Source organism: Thermobia domestica, chromosome 9, assembly GCF_964235325.1.
Source record: "Thermobia domestica chromosome 9, izTheDome1.hap1.1, whole genome shotgun sequence".
Lineage (NCBI taxonomy): Eukaryota > Metazoa > Arthropoda > Insecta > Zygentoma > Lepismatidae > Thermobia > Thermobia domestica.
The window spans coordinates 146,401,937-146,421,119 of record NC_137462.1 but is presented as its reverse complement, the minus strand read 5'-3'; the positions used below and the strand labels follow the sequence as shown (position 1 = coordinate 146,421,119).

General features: G+C 36.1%; 1 protein-coding gene across 3 annotated transcripts in view; it reads left to right on the top strand.

Moving 5' to 3' along the window:
* Nucleotides 1–19,183, top strand: part of spri (Src homology 2 domain-containing protein sprint) — a 946,527-nt gene that overhangs the window by 478,927 nt on the left and 448,417 nt on the right. Inside the window, exon 1 of one of the 3 annotated variants that reach the window (XM_081771981.1) lies at nucleotides 5,225–5,370. The exons of the other annotated variants lie outside the window; for them this stretch is intronic. Coding sequence (XP_081628107.1) covers nucleotides 5,285–5,370 — 86 coding nt within the window. The 5' untranslated portion in view covers nucleotides 5,225–5,284. Of the gene's footprint in view, nucleotides 1–5,224; nucleotides 5,371–19,183 lie in introns of those variants that run through there. 3 annotated transcript variants of the gene reach the window in all.

Here is a 19,183-nt window from a genome sequence, read left to right as displayed (position 1 = left end):
ACAAACTTACTTAGCTTGGGCTCGAACCAGACCCCCCCACACACCAGAGGTAAGCACTGTACCACTGAACCATCGTGCTCCCTATATATATATATATATATATATATACAAGAATGAGTACATTAGATAACTTTCTTTTAGCTTGTAGCGATAAAAATTAAAATTTTTACGATGTGACTTCTCTCAAAAGCCGTCACTAGTCACAACTATACATAGGACGATATGGTTAGTATTTTGGCATGAAGTAAAGATGTTAACCTAAAAAGAAAATTTGTTTTTCTTGTTCACGTACTTTCGTCTCTCGATAGGAAATGTTTTTTTTTTTTTTTAACCGTTGGTTAACCAGAATTTTGAACAGGACTATACATATTGAATAGTGAACAAAATAATTAGTCATCTTACTAACATAGAACCAGACAACACCGCCTCTGGTTTGGATAACTACCTGATGTGTCTGTTTCGAAGTTACTCCACGATATCCCACATCGACGTGAGTCCACTTGCGCATCACTAAATCTCATTTTTTCACAAAGAACAGGAATAGCTATTTCTGTTTTACAACCGCTGCTCTTAATATTCTTACAAACTTTCCATTGGATTTAAATCTGAAGATTTTGTAGATCACATTAAGGTGCCTGAGTGTACCTCAAACCGCCTACAGATTGTGTGCCTTGTGAACACAACAATTGTCATATTGAAAAAAAGGGAATGTCCACTACTTACTTACACTGTAGGTGTTTGTGGCTTCGCAACACCTAGGCATACAGAATATTCGAATAATCTAGCTTTACAGCATGTTTAATCCTTCCTTTGAAACGAGTTTCGCCCATAAACACCAATTTTGAATTTTACTAAATGACGTGGAGACAGCGAGGAAAGTGAAAAAAAAACTTTGTAATTAAACCGTGTAGCGTCTACAAAGTAAAGAGGTGTAGAAATCTTAATGCACAATTACCAGGTACTCTAATCTTCACACAATATGAAAGATCTTGAAATTACTATTTAAGCACTTGTAAAAATATTTGGGAGCTTATAAGTAGCCTATTTTCAGAATTTTTAAATATGGTTTGTTCATAATTGTTCAGTGCTGTCATTCAACCTGTCCGTATCGGTTCGTCCGAAACAGTTGTTGTCCGAAATCTCTCTTCACCTCTAGATCCTACTTACGAAAAATAAATTAATTCTCTAGTGCATATATATATATATATATATATATATATATATATATATATATATATATATATATATATATATATATATATATATATATATATAATTTTTTTTTTTTTGAGAATCTACTTTGACAGAGAGGATTGATGTTTCAAAAATACAAATAATAAATAATTACTGAGAGTTTCGCGGAAGCACAAAGAGCATTCAGTTTAATTAATATTTTAGGGACAGTTATCACTCTTTCTTTCGAAATGAAAAAAAAAAAAATGACGCCCTGAAAATCACCCAAGCCTATGATTGGGGATTGAACGACTGATCAATGAACGATTGGTATCAACAATGCAGCAACAGATAAAAAGAAATTTCGCTCCTTGTTGAAAATATATCTATCTCACACCATGGCTTTAAATATTATCGGAAAGACTTCCAGAATAATGGGATGCAACGCAATTTGAGAAATTGTGGCTACGCCAAGTGCATCACATAGGTACCGGTTAAGAAGAAAGCAACCCTCAATCATTCTTTCTAAGCATCAACTAGCCTTGAGATCTCTTCTTTAATTCTAGGTTTATCTCAGCACACTGAATATAACCATGGTTTATGATGCAGTTCTAGTCATTGTTACTGGTATCATTGGAATAAGTAATAATAATAGTAATAATATATAAATAGATAATCATATAGTAATAATATTACTATTAAATCCACTTACTTTACTACTGTAATTTGTAGAACGGGTTGTGAATGAGACCACTGCACTGAAAAGAATTAAAGAAATAATAATAATAATAATAATAATATTAATAATAATAATAATAATAATAATAATAATAATAATAATAATAATAATAATAATAATAATAATAAGGCCGTACTCCGTCCTCTCTCGAAAAAAAAAACAGTCAGTATATCTTTAAAAAAACAAGTGTCTTTAAGAGAGAGAGAGAAAATTACTTAAAAGACCATTTTATCTATATAAACTCGAGAATTTTCGGGAAGAGGATTCTGGTTTCCATATTCTTTGCCCTTCTTCTCGGTACGAATTAGTTTGAATCGATGAGGGATTAGAAGTAAATATTCCCTTTGTTGTGATAATTTATGCATAATTTGTATAAAGAAAAGAGCTTCCTTACTAAGACTTTTTTTACGAGTATGTTGAAGCGAGTACATGATCAATAATGTTACCAGTGCAAGTGATATTCGGTAGAACTTTTCCATTTTTTTTTTCAAGTGGAGACAATTTTTATTAATCGGAATGTTCTACGGATCAGCCTACTTTTGTCCCTTTTTGGAAGGCAAATTTATCGTTTTTTAAAAACATTATCTGTTTTGTGTCTATACCAGTATACTTATAAAAAATACCTTAATTTCGTATTGGTGGGAATAGAATTACGATACATATTAGTTTTCTTAAAAATAGTTGAAGGCTGTCAAGAATATGTTCTCGTAATAATCGTATTTAAAATTGTACGAGTAGAATTTGTATAATTTTTAATGTATTAAACTATAAAATCCCTTATTTGAACGTAATCTACAACTTTTTTGACATTCTCAACTATAGTGTATGATTCTTAATTCACTTGAATTTAACTAGTATCATGGTAGATCGTCTTTATACACGATAAATCTATATTATAAAAGAGAACGTACAAATCCTTTGTTCCCTCATAACGCTAATACGGCTGAACCAATTTCTTTTATTTTTGGGGGGTTATTAGGATTTGGACCCTAGATGGTTTTTATCATATCACTTTAATTTTTAATTACCAGTGTCTTGAGATAAGTGACCATTCAAGTGTCCATACGTACAAATCCTTTGTAATTAGTTCATCATAGGTAAAAATAAACGTATGTATATGCAACCCGCATGACCATGTCACTCGGCGGGTTAACATAAATGACAGGCGCTATAATGTTAAAATTTACTGCAATTTGAAAGCGAAAAAGTAAAAATTATCTAAGTAACAAAGTTTATTGCGTTCCGGGGTGACCGCAGCGAAGCGGGGTGAACGCTGCTAGTCTTGAACAAAAGCGAACTTTTGAATTCATTTTTATTTCTTTGCAATAATTAGCTAGATGAATATCTCGGCCGAGTTCATTAATGGGGTTAATTCGTTAACATCTTCAGGGGTAACGGTGATTTAATTGTACTGTAGCGGAAGACCCGGGTTTGATTCCGGGTGGGAGCTCATGTAATTTGGACCCCACGTTAAAAATCTGAAGGTTCACATTTCAAATAGCCCCGCTGCTGAAAGGGACGCTAAACTCATATCAAATCTTACGTATTATTTAAAAAAAAAAAATCATGAATTTGTTAATTTCTATGCAACCTGTGCAGCAGCAGAGTGTTGTTGGTTGCCTATGATGAAAGGATATATCGCTTTTCTTATTGCAGAAAAGTTTATTTTCCTTTTATTTCACATTTCTACTGGGTTTACCAGAGTATTTTTGCTGCCTTTTTTTTTTTTTTACTAACCTTGAGAACCATTGTGGTCCGCGGACCACAGTATGAGAAACACTATTATAAGGGATTTACTTTTTGTTCATCGCCTCTACAAACTCAATACTTTGTTAAATAACTATTTTTAAGGTCAGAGAAGTATTATTTCTGAAATATTCTTGTGTATGAGTTCAATACCCGCTGTCATCATTAATGTTAATACAACTTCTTCTTCCTTACTTGATCATTCTATGATGCAACAACGTTCAAGATAAAAATGTGCACAAGATAAATATTGACTGACGGAAGTTGCGAATCAGATAAAGAATGCGAAGTATGTTGTCGCAGAGATAAGTTTTCATCCACCTCAAGAACTTTCACTTTGTACTTTGTCTATACTTGTTTCAAAGAGTTCAGTAGCTTCTTAGAAATAATCATATGGTGATGTGACGTGTTAAAAATAAACAGGAAAAAAAGAAATGAAAAAAAAAGTTCGTAAGAAACAAGTTGCATTCGTTTCGTTTCGTTGAAAATTTATTTGTCAAGAGGGTGCAACATTGCCAAGTTGCATGTGCAAATAAAACTTTTTTTCTTTTTTTAATGTTTCTTTCTTGACATCAGCTTGGCTGTGTTTCAGGGTTGAATGGGCTTTATTTAGTTTCGAGCGGCCGGTGCCCCCGCAAGTCCCTACAACCATGATTACTGCGACCGCCACTACTACTAGCCTATTGTACTGAAGAAGGATTGTGCTAAATTAGGTGTCCGAGCTACTGAACATCTGAAGGGCCGAACTTGAACTTGACAGACACACACACACACATACTGTTCCTAAAATAAGGGAGACGATTTGGCAACAGTGGGGAAACCTTATTGTGTATAGTGAATAACGATTTGGAGGTAATCAGTGCAGCTGGTTGTTAGAATCGGCGCGTGTTGCATGCAGTCATTGGATTGAGATAAGATTGATCGTCAGTTTTTTCTCTTCTTCTTCTTTACGGTGTGTTAAGCCTATTTTCTCATTCATTGTGTGTGCTTTGCGTAGTACATGTGTGCAAAAGTTTGTGCGCGTACTTAGAAGTGACATTCAAATGTACAGAGTACATGGTGTATGTTTGATTCTATAGTGGTGTAAAGTTTAAATAATAAATCATATGCAGGGAACTTCAGATGTGGAACGAGAACCGTTGTCACGCATTTGCATTGTGAGTTTAGATGTCATTGATTAATAATTGTGTGTGTGAATTTCTCAGTTGGCAGACGACAAGTTTGTCTAGCCAGAAATGTAACAAAATGAGGACACGATTAAAATCAAACACAATGCAGTTAACAATTCTCCGAAGTTATTTTCTACTATAAAATATACCCAAATAACCTTGTGGATATTAAGACTGAGTGTTTTCTGTGCGTATTGTCCAGAATTTGATTCACATGTCTGATGGGGAAAAATACACGTAGTTCCGTTCATAGAGTAAATCTAGGTCCACGCTTCGTATAGCCTCGGTTATGAAATGAAATGTTCAACTTGAAACAAGTTTATACCTAATAATGTGTGTTAAACGTTAATAAGTGATTAAGAAGAATGCAAAATTAGTGAATAAAAGTGGACATTAAATTAGTGTTCCATCGTATGATGTGAACAATAATGTCTTTTTTAAGTGTACTTTCATTATTATGAGGAAAAGCATGTTCCGCAAATTGATAGAGTTTTTCCGCAAGATGCGTCGAGGTAGGAAGAAACCACCTGATAATGAAACAAGGTAAGATACATTCTTTGTGTATTCATGGAAGTCATACAAAAAGTTGTTGTACTCAGTGTTTCTTCCAGACATGTTTTTATACCCCCCGGAGCTCTGCGAGTGCCCCCCGGAGGAGACCAAAATAATACGTCTATAATATAATAATAAATAGAATAGTACCATCAGTATCCCTCGGAATACTAAGTGTGCCTCCCCGGAACAGTTTTTTTTTTCTGAAATAAACATTGATTATTCTCAGTGGCATATTTAGCTTTTACTAAAATATTAAGTTTCGAAAAATCTATAAATTAAGCATTGCAAGTATTTCACAAAGCAATCCGTTAAAATATCTTTAGGCTATCCTTGATAATTGAAACAGGGGTGTGACTAGAGACGTGCAGGCTCCTAAGATTATGATTATTTTTAGGGGCGGGGGCTCAGTGGTAGAGCGATTACCTTCGGTACGTCGGGTCGCTAGTTCGATCCCTGGCCAAGTAAGTTTGTAGAGGACAACATCGTGTCTATGGGTTTTCTCAATATACTCTCGTTTCCTCCCACTTTATCAGTCCATCAATTCTTCTATCATCAATCATTTGCCATAATCATGGTTTCCCTTAGCCTTAAAGAGCATAATCGCGGGACAAGCTGAAGTATTTAATTTTATCTTTCTTCGTTTTAGGGACCAGTCAGGGGGGGGGGGCATTAAAATTTTGAACAGACCATTTGTGTTTAACATGATTAGCTAAAAGCATATACTATTCTATGGAAGAGTAGAAATAAATCATTATCGTCCGAGCCATACTATTGCTACCACTATAGATAGAAGCGTGAAATTTGGACAGAATACTCCTTTCGCCATGCAAGTAAGGGGGTAAGAAAATATTTTTGAAAATGCATATCCTAAGGATATAAAAGTAGGTTTACTTTTTTCTCTAAGAATAGTGTATATCACGAAGTTAGAAAGATGCAAATCGGCATATAAACTTCTTATTAAAAATAAAAGAATATATGTTTCACGATTACCAAAAATATGTATTTGTAAAAGGAGGAAAGGGAAACTTTTCTAAAATATTCAAATTTTCCTTTGTTTAAAGTGCCAAAATGTGAGGATTCACTTAAGTTGGAGATCTGAAATTCGATATACATAGACTTTAAATACCGTATTTGTTTTCTTTATTTTAAATTTAAACGTTTCTAAAAATTCCGCTCCTAAGGAGAATAAAGGACAATTTCGGCAGCGTTTTCGAAAAATTCCGCTCCTAAGAGAGGAAACAGCGACAATTTCTATAACAATAAAATTTTCACTTTAGTAATTCACAAAGTACCGACTGTGGGGATCGCTTACGTTAGAGACGTAAAATTCAATGTGGCGGGTGTATGAAACTAAATTAAAGGAAGTGACTTCACTATCTTATGACTTCATTACGGTAATAACTTCAGATTTAAGAATGGCATGGATATTGGTGTAATTCTTTTTTAATGTATAAAAGAATGTATGCGTGTTCGTGTCTGTCATCAGATTTTCGCATAGAAAGGAGTCATCTAGAGCCACCAATTTTTGTAAACAGGTAGATCTTTAGGTGGGGTGCTGACTGCCACGGGTGCTGACTGCCACAGCCAATTATTGGTGCTGACTGCCACGACTTGTTCTGATTACCGATAACAAGGTGCTGACTGCCACGACGGCGTGCTGACTGCCACGAGCCTGAGAGAAAGTTGCTAGACGTAACGTTACCGGACGCCAAGAAGCATGAAAGAAACGCGATGAATTTTAAGACCACATTTATTCCATACGTTCAGGCGGCTCCGATAGGAACCTTGTCACTTGCTTTCTTCAGTACGCACGTCGTCCAGGAGACTTGTTCAATACTACGTCGTGAAGTAAAAAAGAAAATAAAAATCATTACAAAAATGCCTCTAATATATACTGGCTTATACTGATATATAAAAATCATTACAAAAATGCCTCTAATATATACTGGCTTATACTGATATATACTGATATATAAAAATCATTACAAAAATGACTCTAATATACACTGACGACTACTCTAATTTATGTATGTAGCCCAAACTTCTAAGACTTTTTTTTTAATACTTGGAATGGAAATTATCTTAAACTGTTCTAAAAGTTATGAAACAAGTTCAAAAGATATTGAAAACACACACTATCCACAATACCATTGGACTGTTACCCTCTTCCAAGACAAGTCCTTGGTCAATTCCAATGGTCTGTTAGGTTTTTCAAGAGTTTTTTTTTTCTTAATACTTGGAATGGAAATTATCTTAAACTGTTCTAAAAGTTATGAAACAAGTTTAAAAGATATTGAAAGCACACTCTATCCACAATACCATTGGACTGTTACCCTCTTCCAGGACAAGTCCTTGGTCAATTCCAATGGTCTGTTAGGCTTTTCAAGAGTGTTTTTGTTCTAAATATTCTCAAACATGTTTTAAACAAATTAGAAAAAATAAATATTGAGAATAAAAACGAAAATAAAAAGTAAAATCATTTGCCTTACCCATACACTACCGTCTTCATTCTGTCTTTGGAAATGATACTGGAACCCATGGTGCATTAAAACGGGTTTTCCTCTCTGTGACGTTGTAAACTCCATTTTAAACTCAAATGATATAACACAATTCTCGAGTTTTGGTTTCTCTTAATACAAAAATTATTAAAAGATTTGCAAGAGTTTAAAAGACATTATTAGAGTGAATATATACATATCTTTTTTCTTTACAGTACTCGATCCATTAAATAATACAATAAATATAAACAACGAAACAATTAATATAAACAACGAAATATTCAAATTATACGTATAACGGAAAAAAATAATCCCTTTATAAACATCAAAGCTTATGTCGTTCCACCTAGTGAGGAACTTTGTAACTTAAAGCGGGGGGGGGAGCTACTGCCCACTTTTCTTCAGGCTCGTGGCAGTCAGCACGCCGTCGTGGCAGTCAGCACCTTGTTATCGGTAATCAGAACAAGTCGTGGCAGTCAGCACCAATAATTGGCTGTGGCAGTCAGCACCTATCCGATCTTTACCAGATCTAATGGCGTAAGAAGCCATCTTTTTCTTCGTTTCTGTACTCGACAGGAATTGGGATCACGTTCTTGAGGATCTAAAAGTATATAGTTTCTCAGAAGTCTTTGTTACACAACCCAAACTACTTTACTGGCTTGCGGGTTGCATACTCATCGGTCCTTGCTAAGAATGGACACTTTTGTTACAAATATAAATTATAAACACAAGTAGGCTGTTTCATCTTGTGAACCACTGGACATTTGCTTGTCTATCTACCTTGTAGTTACGCCCCTGGATTTCAAATGTCAGATGACAGTATTTGCTGTGTTGGTTAGAATTAGGAATCCGATTTCTGGGCTTTCGGCAGCTATGGCCATATGAACCCGTTACGTATGAGGGATGACGTCCCTCGGCAATCACACTATTCGAGGAAACGGAAGGAAGAAAGGATTGGGGAAGGAATGAAGCGGCCTGGGACCATTATAGTAGGTACCATACCGACATTTGCCTGGTGTAAGAAAAACCCAAGAAAACCTCACTCAGGTTGGCTAGCTTAAAATAATCTTTTACACCTTTTCGACCGAGTGTCTCCACCGGCAATCGAACCCGGGACTTCTCGGACCAAAAGCGAGAGTGTTAGTGACTACGCTACGCGGGATCACCCTGCTGTGTTAGTGTTCGATTGATCGGGAGCTTAACAACACCGAGACGAGACTTAAGCCTAAAGTGGCTTCCTAACCACTACTTGAATTTATATGTAAAGCTGGTATCTCCATTTGGTGATATTTCAGAACAGGCATATAACTAGGGAGTGGTCAGAGGAGCTCAATCCTCTCTGCGACGACCTTCATCCTCTTGAAACTTTCAAGTAATTTGTTCAGATGAATATGTTAAAAAAAAAAGGAAAAGCACTCAAGAAAGTGCAGTCAATTCAAATTACACTTCTTCCTCCCCCCAAGAAAAAAAGACGCTCCTGTTTCAGAGTTGGCCCAGGAAGAAAGTATTCTCCCGAGCTACGAAATTTTGCCCGGGGCGTTTCTCCGAATGTGCTTAACGTGGGTTACCAATATTTTCGTAGCACCTTTCTTTTATTGAAAGTCATCTTCTTTGGAAATCTTCCGAAATTGCCCCATGGAAATTTAAAGCTTCTTTAGCCATTTGACTCTTATTCTTATTTGTTGCATACTATTTTATGCAGCATCATTTGACTATTTGAAGTGCATCATTTGACTATTTTAGGTATCAACCTGTTTCATTTAGATTTCAGAGTACTAGTTTAATTTTTATCCAGATCAACCATTAGCGTTAAATAATAGCAATCTTCCCCGGTTGGGAGAATGGAATCTTTGAGTTTTACGTCCCACGGTTATGCCGGTTAGGCTAAAGGAGACGGTGATGATGAATAATGAATGAAATGGTGGAATGAAGAAAGTGGGAGGAAACGGGAGAACCCCGAGAAAACCCACGCACACGGTATGTGTCCACCACAAAGTCCACTCGGCGGGGACTGGGAGCGAACCCGGGACCCCAAGCACCAGAGGTGAACGCTCTACCAATGAGCCACCGCGGCCCTCCGGTTGGGAGAAAGCGGAAGCGCTATGCAAGGCAGTATAAATTCGAAAATATAAAATTATTGTATCACTTGTTTGTGCTTCATTGTATCCAAAAAGGTTCCAATTCCTGTCAATAAAGACACACACAGAAACAATGGAAGTAGATATGCTAACTGCATTATCTGGTGGAGCAAAGGTGGTGGTGACGCCATGCAGTTGTATAGTGATTATCTTTTATGTGTTTCGAGGTGAGGAGAGAGCTGAATGACCCAAATGCAGTATTGACTTCAGAATGTTTTCTTGGGGGAGAGGCGTTTCAAAAACCAGGGAATGCTGAATATCATTGTTAAATGAAGTAATATGTAGGATCTTATGCACAACGTTTTTCTCTGCCTTCCCCCGTAGCATGAGCACCTTTGGCGAACGGAGTTCCAGTTTCGAATTCCAAGTGACAGTGTCTTGAATTCCCAGCGACGATTAGTCGTTTCCGTGTCTTTCCGGATCATGGGACTGGTGCATCATGATGAACTTCATGACCTGTTCTATCACTGGTGTAGAGGTTAAAAGATTCCATACTTTCTTGAATTTGGCACTATGGAAGTAATATAATTAGTACGGCCTCTTCCTCAGGTTCCTCATTATAAGAGACTGGGTCAACGCCAGAGCCGCATTTTAACTAGGGTAGAACGAGTAAAGTTTCCCAACTCAGAGGAATGCGAACCCAGATCATCCAACTTGCAGGAAGATGTCTTGCCAAAACCAACTGCTTTCTCGCGGTCTTGTGTAATGTGACATTTTATTACAATTACAGGATTTTTTATTTTCGTTTTCAATTCAGAATAAGTTGGAGCTGCTCGAATTTTAGTTTAACCGAGATTATGTACTATAGAATGGTAATGAAAAGTGTAAAGGAATGGAAAACTTTTTTTTTTTTTCATTTTATAGATCGATTTGTGCGTAGTGGTAATGGTAGGTGGTATGAATGAGTCACCTAATGACTCATTCATTTCTCATAAAGAACAATTTAAAAAAATCAGCATTTTCTTTGTTTCTTGTACACACCGATCATGCATTGAAACCAATGGACTAATATTTTCAAGTGGTGTGGAGTCACATGAGAGAACTTTTCAGAATAAGGAAGGGGGATTAGAAGGAGTGATGTGAGAAGTTCAGCAATTAGGCGAATAGCATGTATCAATCATATCATCTCTCTCTTTTTTTTTTTTTTTTTAGTGAGGTGAGGGATAGTAAGTGACGTCCGCGTACTTATATATAGCAGGGGTGAAAAAGTGTTGAGTGACTCGTACCGGCGACACCCTCTGCCTAGTTTGAGCGTGTTTTAAAAGTGGGGAAGATTCTTTGCTCACATCCGAGAGAAGACAAATTAGCACTTCGGAATAAGAGAAGCAGATGGTACTTGTCTGGCCAGCATTAGTTTTTTTTTTTTTTTTTTTTTTTTTTTTTTTTTTTTTTTTTACCTACTTGAATCACTGCACAATAAGCTGACGAATCTTCATTTTATTTCATTAGAATGAATGAATTAATGTACCCCTTTAACCACTTTTGAACCCTTTTAGGAGAAGAATTTTTGAAAGTAATTAAAAAGAGGAAAGGAAACTGGTTGGAACATTCAGAATTCACTGTAGTCTAAGGGACATGATAAACTGTATGGAGGAAGGAAAAAGATTAAGAGGTTGAAAAGGCCACAATTGATGGCCGGTTTTAAAAGTAATAATTCTTATATCAAGACAAGACGAAGAGGTTGGTTGAGGACCATAATTCATGAACACGTTTCTCAGTAACGGCAAGTGACTGGCAATACCGATGATGATGATGTGTGTAAAATACAGTATAAAGCGGAATATAGGTTTGTATTGTATGTCCACTATACAAATTCACACCATTAGCTTAATATACTTCTACGTAACTGTAGGTAAGAGATCGTAGGCCATAGAATTATATCAAAAGCTGAAGCCATACACTTGACTCAGCATAGAGGGTTTACTTCTAGGTAACAGTAGGGAAGAAACTTTAGGTTATTTATAATTAGAATTATAACTTAAGCTAAAGCCATACTGTTGGTTTGGCATAGGTAGTCTACTTCTAGATAACAGTAGGAAAGAAACCGTGCCATACCCTTGGCTTGGCACACGGGATTTGCTTGTAGGTTCCAGTAAGGAAGAAATAATAGGTTATTATGTAGAATTACGACGTAATCTGAAGCCATACTGTTGGTTTGGCATAGGGGATGTACTTCTAGGCAACTGTAGGCAGGGGTAAAAGTGCGGGGGGACTCCGTACCCCACCTCCTAAAAATGGGTAAGGCGTCCCCCAAATTTCTAAAAAAAGAACTACAATGGGCAAAGATAGACATAGACAGGGGGACGGCGTGACGTCATGCCGCTACCTACCGTCCCCCTACCTTTTCAGGCCCACTTTTACCCCTTGACTATAGGGAAGAAATCGTAGGTTATTTACAATTAGAATTCTATCTGAAGCTGAAGCCACACCATCTATTGGCTTGGCATCTATTGTACGTAACTGTAGGGAAGAAACTATAGGCTATTTAGAATTAGAGTTACATCTAAAGCTAAAGCTATATCGTTGGCTTGGCGTACTTCTGGATAACTGTATGGAAGGGACCTTAGCCCGTTTAGAATTAGAATTGGATTTATATATAAAGCCGAAACCACGCGGTTAGCGTGACATACTTCTAGGTAACTGTAAGCAAGCACTATGCTATTAGAGTTTCTCTCTCTCTCTCAGTCTCAGTCTCAATCTGTCTCATTTTTTTTTTTTTTAATTCACGCACAATGTCGGGTACTTCAGCTACAGGAAAAAAATAATAAAAACATTTAACAAATCAGTTAACAAATAACTTATCTCGAAAGATGTAGATGGTTTCAGCTTCGGTTCCCGTGAGAATACTTACCATCAATGTAAACTTGAGTAGTGATTCGGCGCGATCCCAGTTAAAACAGTAGAACCCGTCTCATTATAGCTTCGATGCTGAATAGAACGTTAAATTGCAATTAATGAATTAACCAATCAAAAATTCGTTAGAACGGCATTGGATTACTAATTACATTTACTTTTCATGGAAAGGTACTAGTTTGTGGTACGGTCACCCTTAACTGATAATTCTGTTAAGCCGTGTGAATAGGGGAAGGTGTTATAGTGGAATAACCAGGACGACCGACGCTTCTTTGCGAAAGTATTTATAAATAAGCAATGTAAATACAGCTGCTTGGTAGATCCTATCTACCGTTTATAAAGGCGCAACTTAAAAGTTGAATTATTAAAAAAAAAAAAAAGTGAGAGAGAAGGAGAGGGAAATGTTTGTTTGAATTGGCTGCTTTTGATAACTTAAAAGTTTAGTTAAACATTTTCTTATCATAAATAAAGTTTATATTTTACCACTTCAAAACCACGTTATTTCTTCTTCCTATTGGTAGGATTTATTTTACTCATTTTTATCTTTTCTGTAAGTTTTTTTTTTTTTTTCCTCCAATCTGTAGAGAACCCAATTGTAAAGAACACTTTTATCAATATGTTTTGTATCAGTCAATTAGATTTATTTAGAAAATTCTGCTACTGTTAATTAAAGACGTATCACGAAAATATAGGCATGATTATTTTGTTTGTTTGTTTTTCAATGTAGTAGCTCTTGATTATGTTAGGGAAAATTTTCTTTTAATATTCCCCATTAGAAAAGAAATCCACAAAACTATCTACGTTTTTAGTTGATATGCTGTTTGTTCAGTTACAGTAAAATATTTACATGTACTAGCTACTATGGCTTAAGGAAACCGAAGGTTTATCGCCGCAGAAACTGAAGTTAACGGTTGGATTTTATATTGTGTTAAACTGTGTGGCTCAGTGGTAGAGCTTCACCTCTGGTGCATGGGGTCCTTGGTTCGATCCCAGCTTGCGTTAAGTGAGCTTTGTGGTGAACAAACACTGTGTGCGTGGGTTTTCTCGGGGTTCTCCGGTTTTGTCCCACTTTCTTCATTCCACCATTTCTTTCATTTTTCATTATCACGGTCTCCTTTAGCCCAGCCGGCAATACCGTGGAACGTAAAACTTAGATTTCATTTAATTTTATTTTGTACTAAACTGTTCTTTATTGTGTTATGTGTGTATGTGATCATTCATCTGTTCTTAAAAGGCCATTATTTACACAACCATAGGGAAGTAATTTTGATACACTAGCTTGAAAATAGGATCTCTTTTGACCGAACAAGATTCACAATTGTTTATTTACTTCCATTCAAAGATGAAAATGCGAAGTGCTTCAAAAAGAAGTCGGTGATTAGGTTTTTTTTGGTCGAAGACTGAACATGCTTGTTCTAGTTATTTGTCTGCATCACAAAGACAATTAAAAATAATTGAGGATGTGCAGTTGAAGTCATTCACAGTGCATAAGAATAAATTTAATCGTTAAGTTATGTCAGTCATCACACATCTCCCCATGAGAGCGCTTATTCTGTATTTCATTTGAAAGACACTTAATCAGCACATTGAATTAAATTGTATTTACATGTTAGTTCTTATCTCTGAATTGCCTTTTGGGTATCATAGAAGATCTAAAAGGTAAGACCTTTGTATTCCTATTTGAAGTCATGTGAAATGATATGATTCTATTATTTAATAACAATATGGGATTGTAAAGCTACTGGAGACAACAACAAAACATGGATTTTTTTAAAGTCGATCAAATGTTACGTACTTACGTACGGAGGATACATTCCCAACATTCGCCTAATGGAACTGAGAAAGTCCCTAGGAAAACGTTAATTGAGATGACTGGTTGTGAGTTTCAAGTTTGGGGGCCTTGGAATTCGAAGACAGAACGCTTCCCGTTCACCTCAGCTCGCTTGCATACCCGTTCTCTAGATACTGAATATGGATGGTACTTCATCAACGAACTTAAAAAGTTCGTAACTGAATTGTCTATGCCTCTCTCTCTCTTCTCTCTTTGTGTGTGTGTGTGTGTGTGTGTGTGTTTGTTTGTTTGTTTGTTTGTTTGTGTGTGTGTGTGTGTGTGTTTGTGTTTGTTTGTTTGCAACTTTTCAGTTTCGAGCCCTCCATTCGATAGAGCATCAAAAACTATCCCAGAAAGTAGATGGAATTTTTCGCGTCTCTTACCGTTTCCCAGATATTGGTAAAAAAAAAAAAAAAAAAAAAAAAAAAGTTCCGATTTAGGGAGATTTAAGAAGCCATACCTGGGGAACCGTAAGTCATAGAGAGATGATATATTGCGAATTTTTCAGTTTTGAGCCCTCCATTTTGAGCATTTGCCTTCGTAAAACAACATATCGTAGCACGTTTTAACAAGTTTCCTCCTTCGTATAAACTAAACACTTTCTCATCACTCCCGATTACACGATTCCGGAAGTCTTGTTGCTTGTTGATGTGCTTGCTTCCTCGCGAATTCTAAGTGAGCATGTATATGTGCATCTGTTAGTTTTACCTGCAAAGCAGAACAAATAATATGAGTATAGTTACATGTCCTGAACTGCATTCGAGGCCAGTGGCGAAGCGTGCTCTAAAAAACTGGACAGACAGACAGGTGGATATCAAGTCATTCAGTTTGCCCTATGGAAGAGTTTGATACATACTAAATTTTGTATACGTGGTGGACAAACACCATGTGCGTGGGTTTCCTTGGGGTTCTCCTGTTTCCTCCCACTTTCTTCATTCCACTATTTTATTCATTTCTCATAATCACAGTCTCCTTTAGCCTAACCGGCATAATCGTGGGACGTAAAACTCAAAGATTTCATTTCATTTTTAAATTTTGTATAATTTATTAGTTCTACAATGACCAAATTTTTATATTTTTCAAATCTTTCATCTGTACGATTACTGAGCAAAGAATCTAATATAAATAAAATAGAGTTCGTTTGTGTGTCTGTTTGTCTTTGTGTCTGTGTGCGGCCTGGGGACCAGACGAATGGACCGAGTTACCAAAATTTGGTCACGGGTATCTTGGTGTAGGCCTCAGACCATGACGAACCTTTTAATTCGAACCCCGGGGTCTCAGGGGGGGGGGGCTTTACCGGGACATGTAAAAGTACTTGTCACTCTCGCGAAAAACATAAAAGTGATAGAATTGCCAATACATCTCAACTTTTCTTTAGGGGAGTCTTCTCTTTTTAATTCTGATGTTGGTGACACGTAGGGACAAAATACTATATATGCTAATGTTCTTCAAGGGTACGTTATAACAATTTAATATTTTATAGAGGGAGCTCGAAAGATGGTTTAAAATAAAACAAATAAGAAAAAATAGCGGTCTGTTTCTGTCACTTACAAATCCAGCTTTAAATAAACAAGATAGGCAGACCTGTAAACGTAGACAGAACGGCAATCGTCTTTTCGCAGGTACTACTACAGAGCGCAAGTCTTGGATTTCTCACATGGTTGTTTCTCCTACGCTTATATAGGTTCATGCAAGGGAAATGGATCTAGCAGAGGAATGATATTCAAGATTTCGCGAGACGCTTTGCTTTCTGTCTTTCATGTGGAAGCATGTTCTAGAAAAGTATCTAATTTCATCCCAGTAAAAAAAGAATAATAATAAATAAAAATAAAATAAAATCAGAATAAATTATAGATTTTAAGTTCAGAATCTTTAAATTACAAAATTTTAAGTTAGTAATTTAGGTTTAATGGCTTAATACGTATAAAATTCTAAAGGGTAGACGCTGTCTCCCCTCAAGTCTCGCCACTGTTCGAGACCTAAAGTTGTTTTCAGGTTTGCAGCAGTGAACGGGTTTGCTGCATTGGCTTCAATAATATACATTTAAATCTTCCGTTGTCACTGCGGTCTACTCAGTTTCGCTTTAGTTTGTAATCCCTGTTCCCCTTCTGCTTTGAAACGTTCAATTCAATGTCTTACTGTTTTAATATTCAGGCTCATATCTCGAGCAACTTCATTTTAGGCATTCCAGCTTCCCGAATGCAATTATTCTTCCTCTGGTCATAAGAGACAAATCTCCTATAAGCATTTTGCCGTAGACAACAAAGTTCTTTTTTTTTTTTTTAAAAAAAAAAAAAGGTTGTTCAGGCAATGCTCTTGGAGTTTCGGTGCGAGCGGTCCCGGGTTCGATTCCTGGTGGGTGCACTCGGTCGAAAAAATGTAAAAACCTTGTTCAGGACAGTCATCCTGAATGAGGTTTTCCTGGGTTTTTCTCATTCATACCAGGAAAATGCCTGGTACCTAACTTATAAGTCCCAGGCCGCTTCCTTCCTTCCCTTTTCCCGGATAGCGTGCTCGCCAAGGGACGTCATCCCTCATACGTCACGGGCTAAATGGCAATAGATGCCGAACGCCCAGAAATCTAAATACTAAAATGCTAAAAATGTTCTTGGAAGATTCTCAGCTGGTTTTTGAACTGTCAAAAGTGTGTTGTATAAATTGATATACTGCAGTATTGAAACTCTGCTGACTCCCTAAACGTATACATCCCGATTTTTAAGGGATTGGGCCTACGTTCCAGCGTCCCGAGTAATTTTTCGGGTTTCAGAATTGCCTCGTAATTTTTGGGTTTGTTTAACGTTCTCTCTTAAATTTAAAACAAGTAATTGCCAAGAAATCGATAGCTCTCGTCTTTAAAATGTCACATCAATTTGCAATACTGTTACATCGCGAAAATATGCCACTAGCGGACACAGTAGTAACTAACCATGATTTACTTGCAGTGTTACCAATTTAGCAACTTTGTCGCTAGATCTAATGACTTCTCATGTTCTAGCGACAAAATAAAAAAAAAATAGCTCCTAGCGAAAAATCTAAAGACTTATTTTTAAAATGTAATTTTGACATCAAAAATACAATTTGGTCATTTAAAATATCATTTAATAAATTTACAAGATTGTTCAAAAGTGACGTATTATCGGTAATTCACAATGGGAGAACACAGAAGATACTGTGTCATTTTGGATAGAAATAAGCAAATACTACAATGGTGGTCCACATACTGTGGTCCACTGGTTCCCAGTTATTTCACAGTTGCGGACCCCCTTTTTATTTTTAAGATAACCTATGGATCCCATCCTTTTATAAATTTTAATTGACTCAAAAAAATGCTTATTAATTCAACCAGTTTATGCATGTATAATATAGAAAAATGTGCCTATTTATTTTCTCACATAAGTTAGACATAGTTGCACCAATTTTTATTTTATTATCATTTTAGTTTCTTTGTTTGAAAGAACACATGTTGTCTTCCTAGTAGGAGTACGTAACAGTAGTTGGGAAGTACGTAACAATATTAGCAACAATTAATTCTATTATTAATATATTTTACAAATTATGAGATGTAAATGATGCCACGAACACTTAGGAGCCCGCGGACTATCAATTGGGAAAGACTGCTGTAGTCAACACGTTAAAAAAATGTGCGCTCAGTTCAAGACTTTTTAAAATATGCCAATACATACCTTAATAAGTTAAACCATCTCTAACTTGGGAAGTGAATCATAGCATAAATGCAATTATACGTAAACTTTAGGAAACTCTATTCCGGAATTAATTGTTTTAGGAATGCTTGTGTTTTTTTACTGCCCTTTTTTAAAATGTGTATTTTAAAGTTTACATTTAATTAAGTTGGCAACCATGAAAAGTTGTCTTTGTGTGTTACTCATACTATCCACTTCGCTTTAGTTGCCAAGAGCAAGATATTCTCCATCCATTTTATTTGCTCTTCTCGTCTCACTGTATACATATCTGTTGTTATGTAAGAATTTCTGGAATGTTTGACTTGTGTAACGAAGTTATCTTGTAGAGACATGTATGAAGAATAAAGATTGTTTATCCTCTTCTCTTGCTGCTTCTCTTTTCTAAAAGTGTTATTCAGAACAACATATAAACCGCTCTTATGGATGGTGTGTAATAAAGTCTCAAGACAACTGGCATTTGACATTGATTTAGAAGTGACGCCTAATAAAAATCATTAGAGGCACACGTGCTTCAAGATATCTCGTCTGCATTGACTTTTCGCATCTAGGAAAATCAAATTATATTAAAATGTTAACGTTTATATGTTTGTGGTTAATTCCTTTCGACAATGAGATCTTGAAAACTACAGGCTCTAGAAACGTGCCGTTTTCTCTGGTCGATTCCAAATTTTCTATAGATTTAACACAAAAAAAAAAACGCCTTATCTATTCAGATGTTAGGATAAATTTTGACTCAGTAGTAGAGCGTTTATCTCTGGTGCGTCAAGTCTCTGGTTCGAT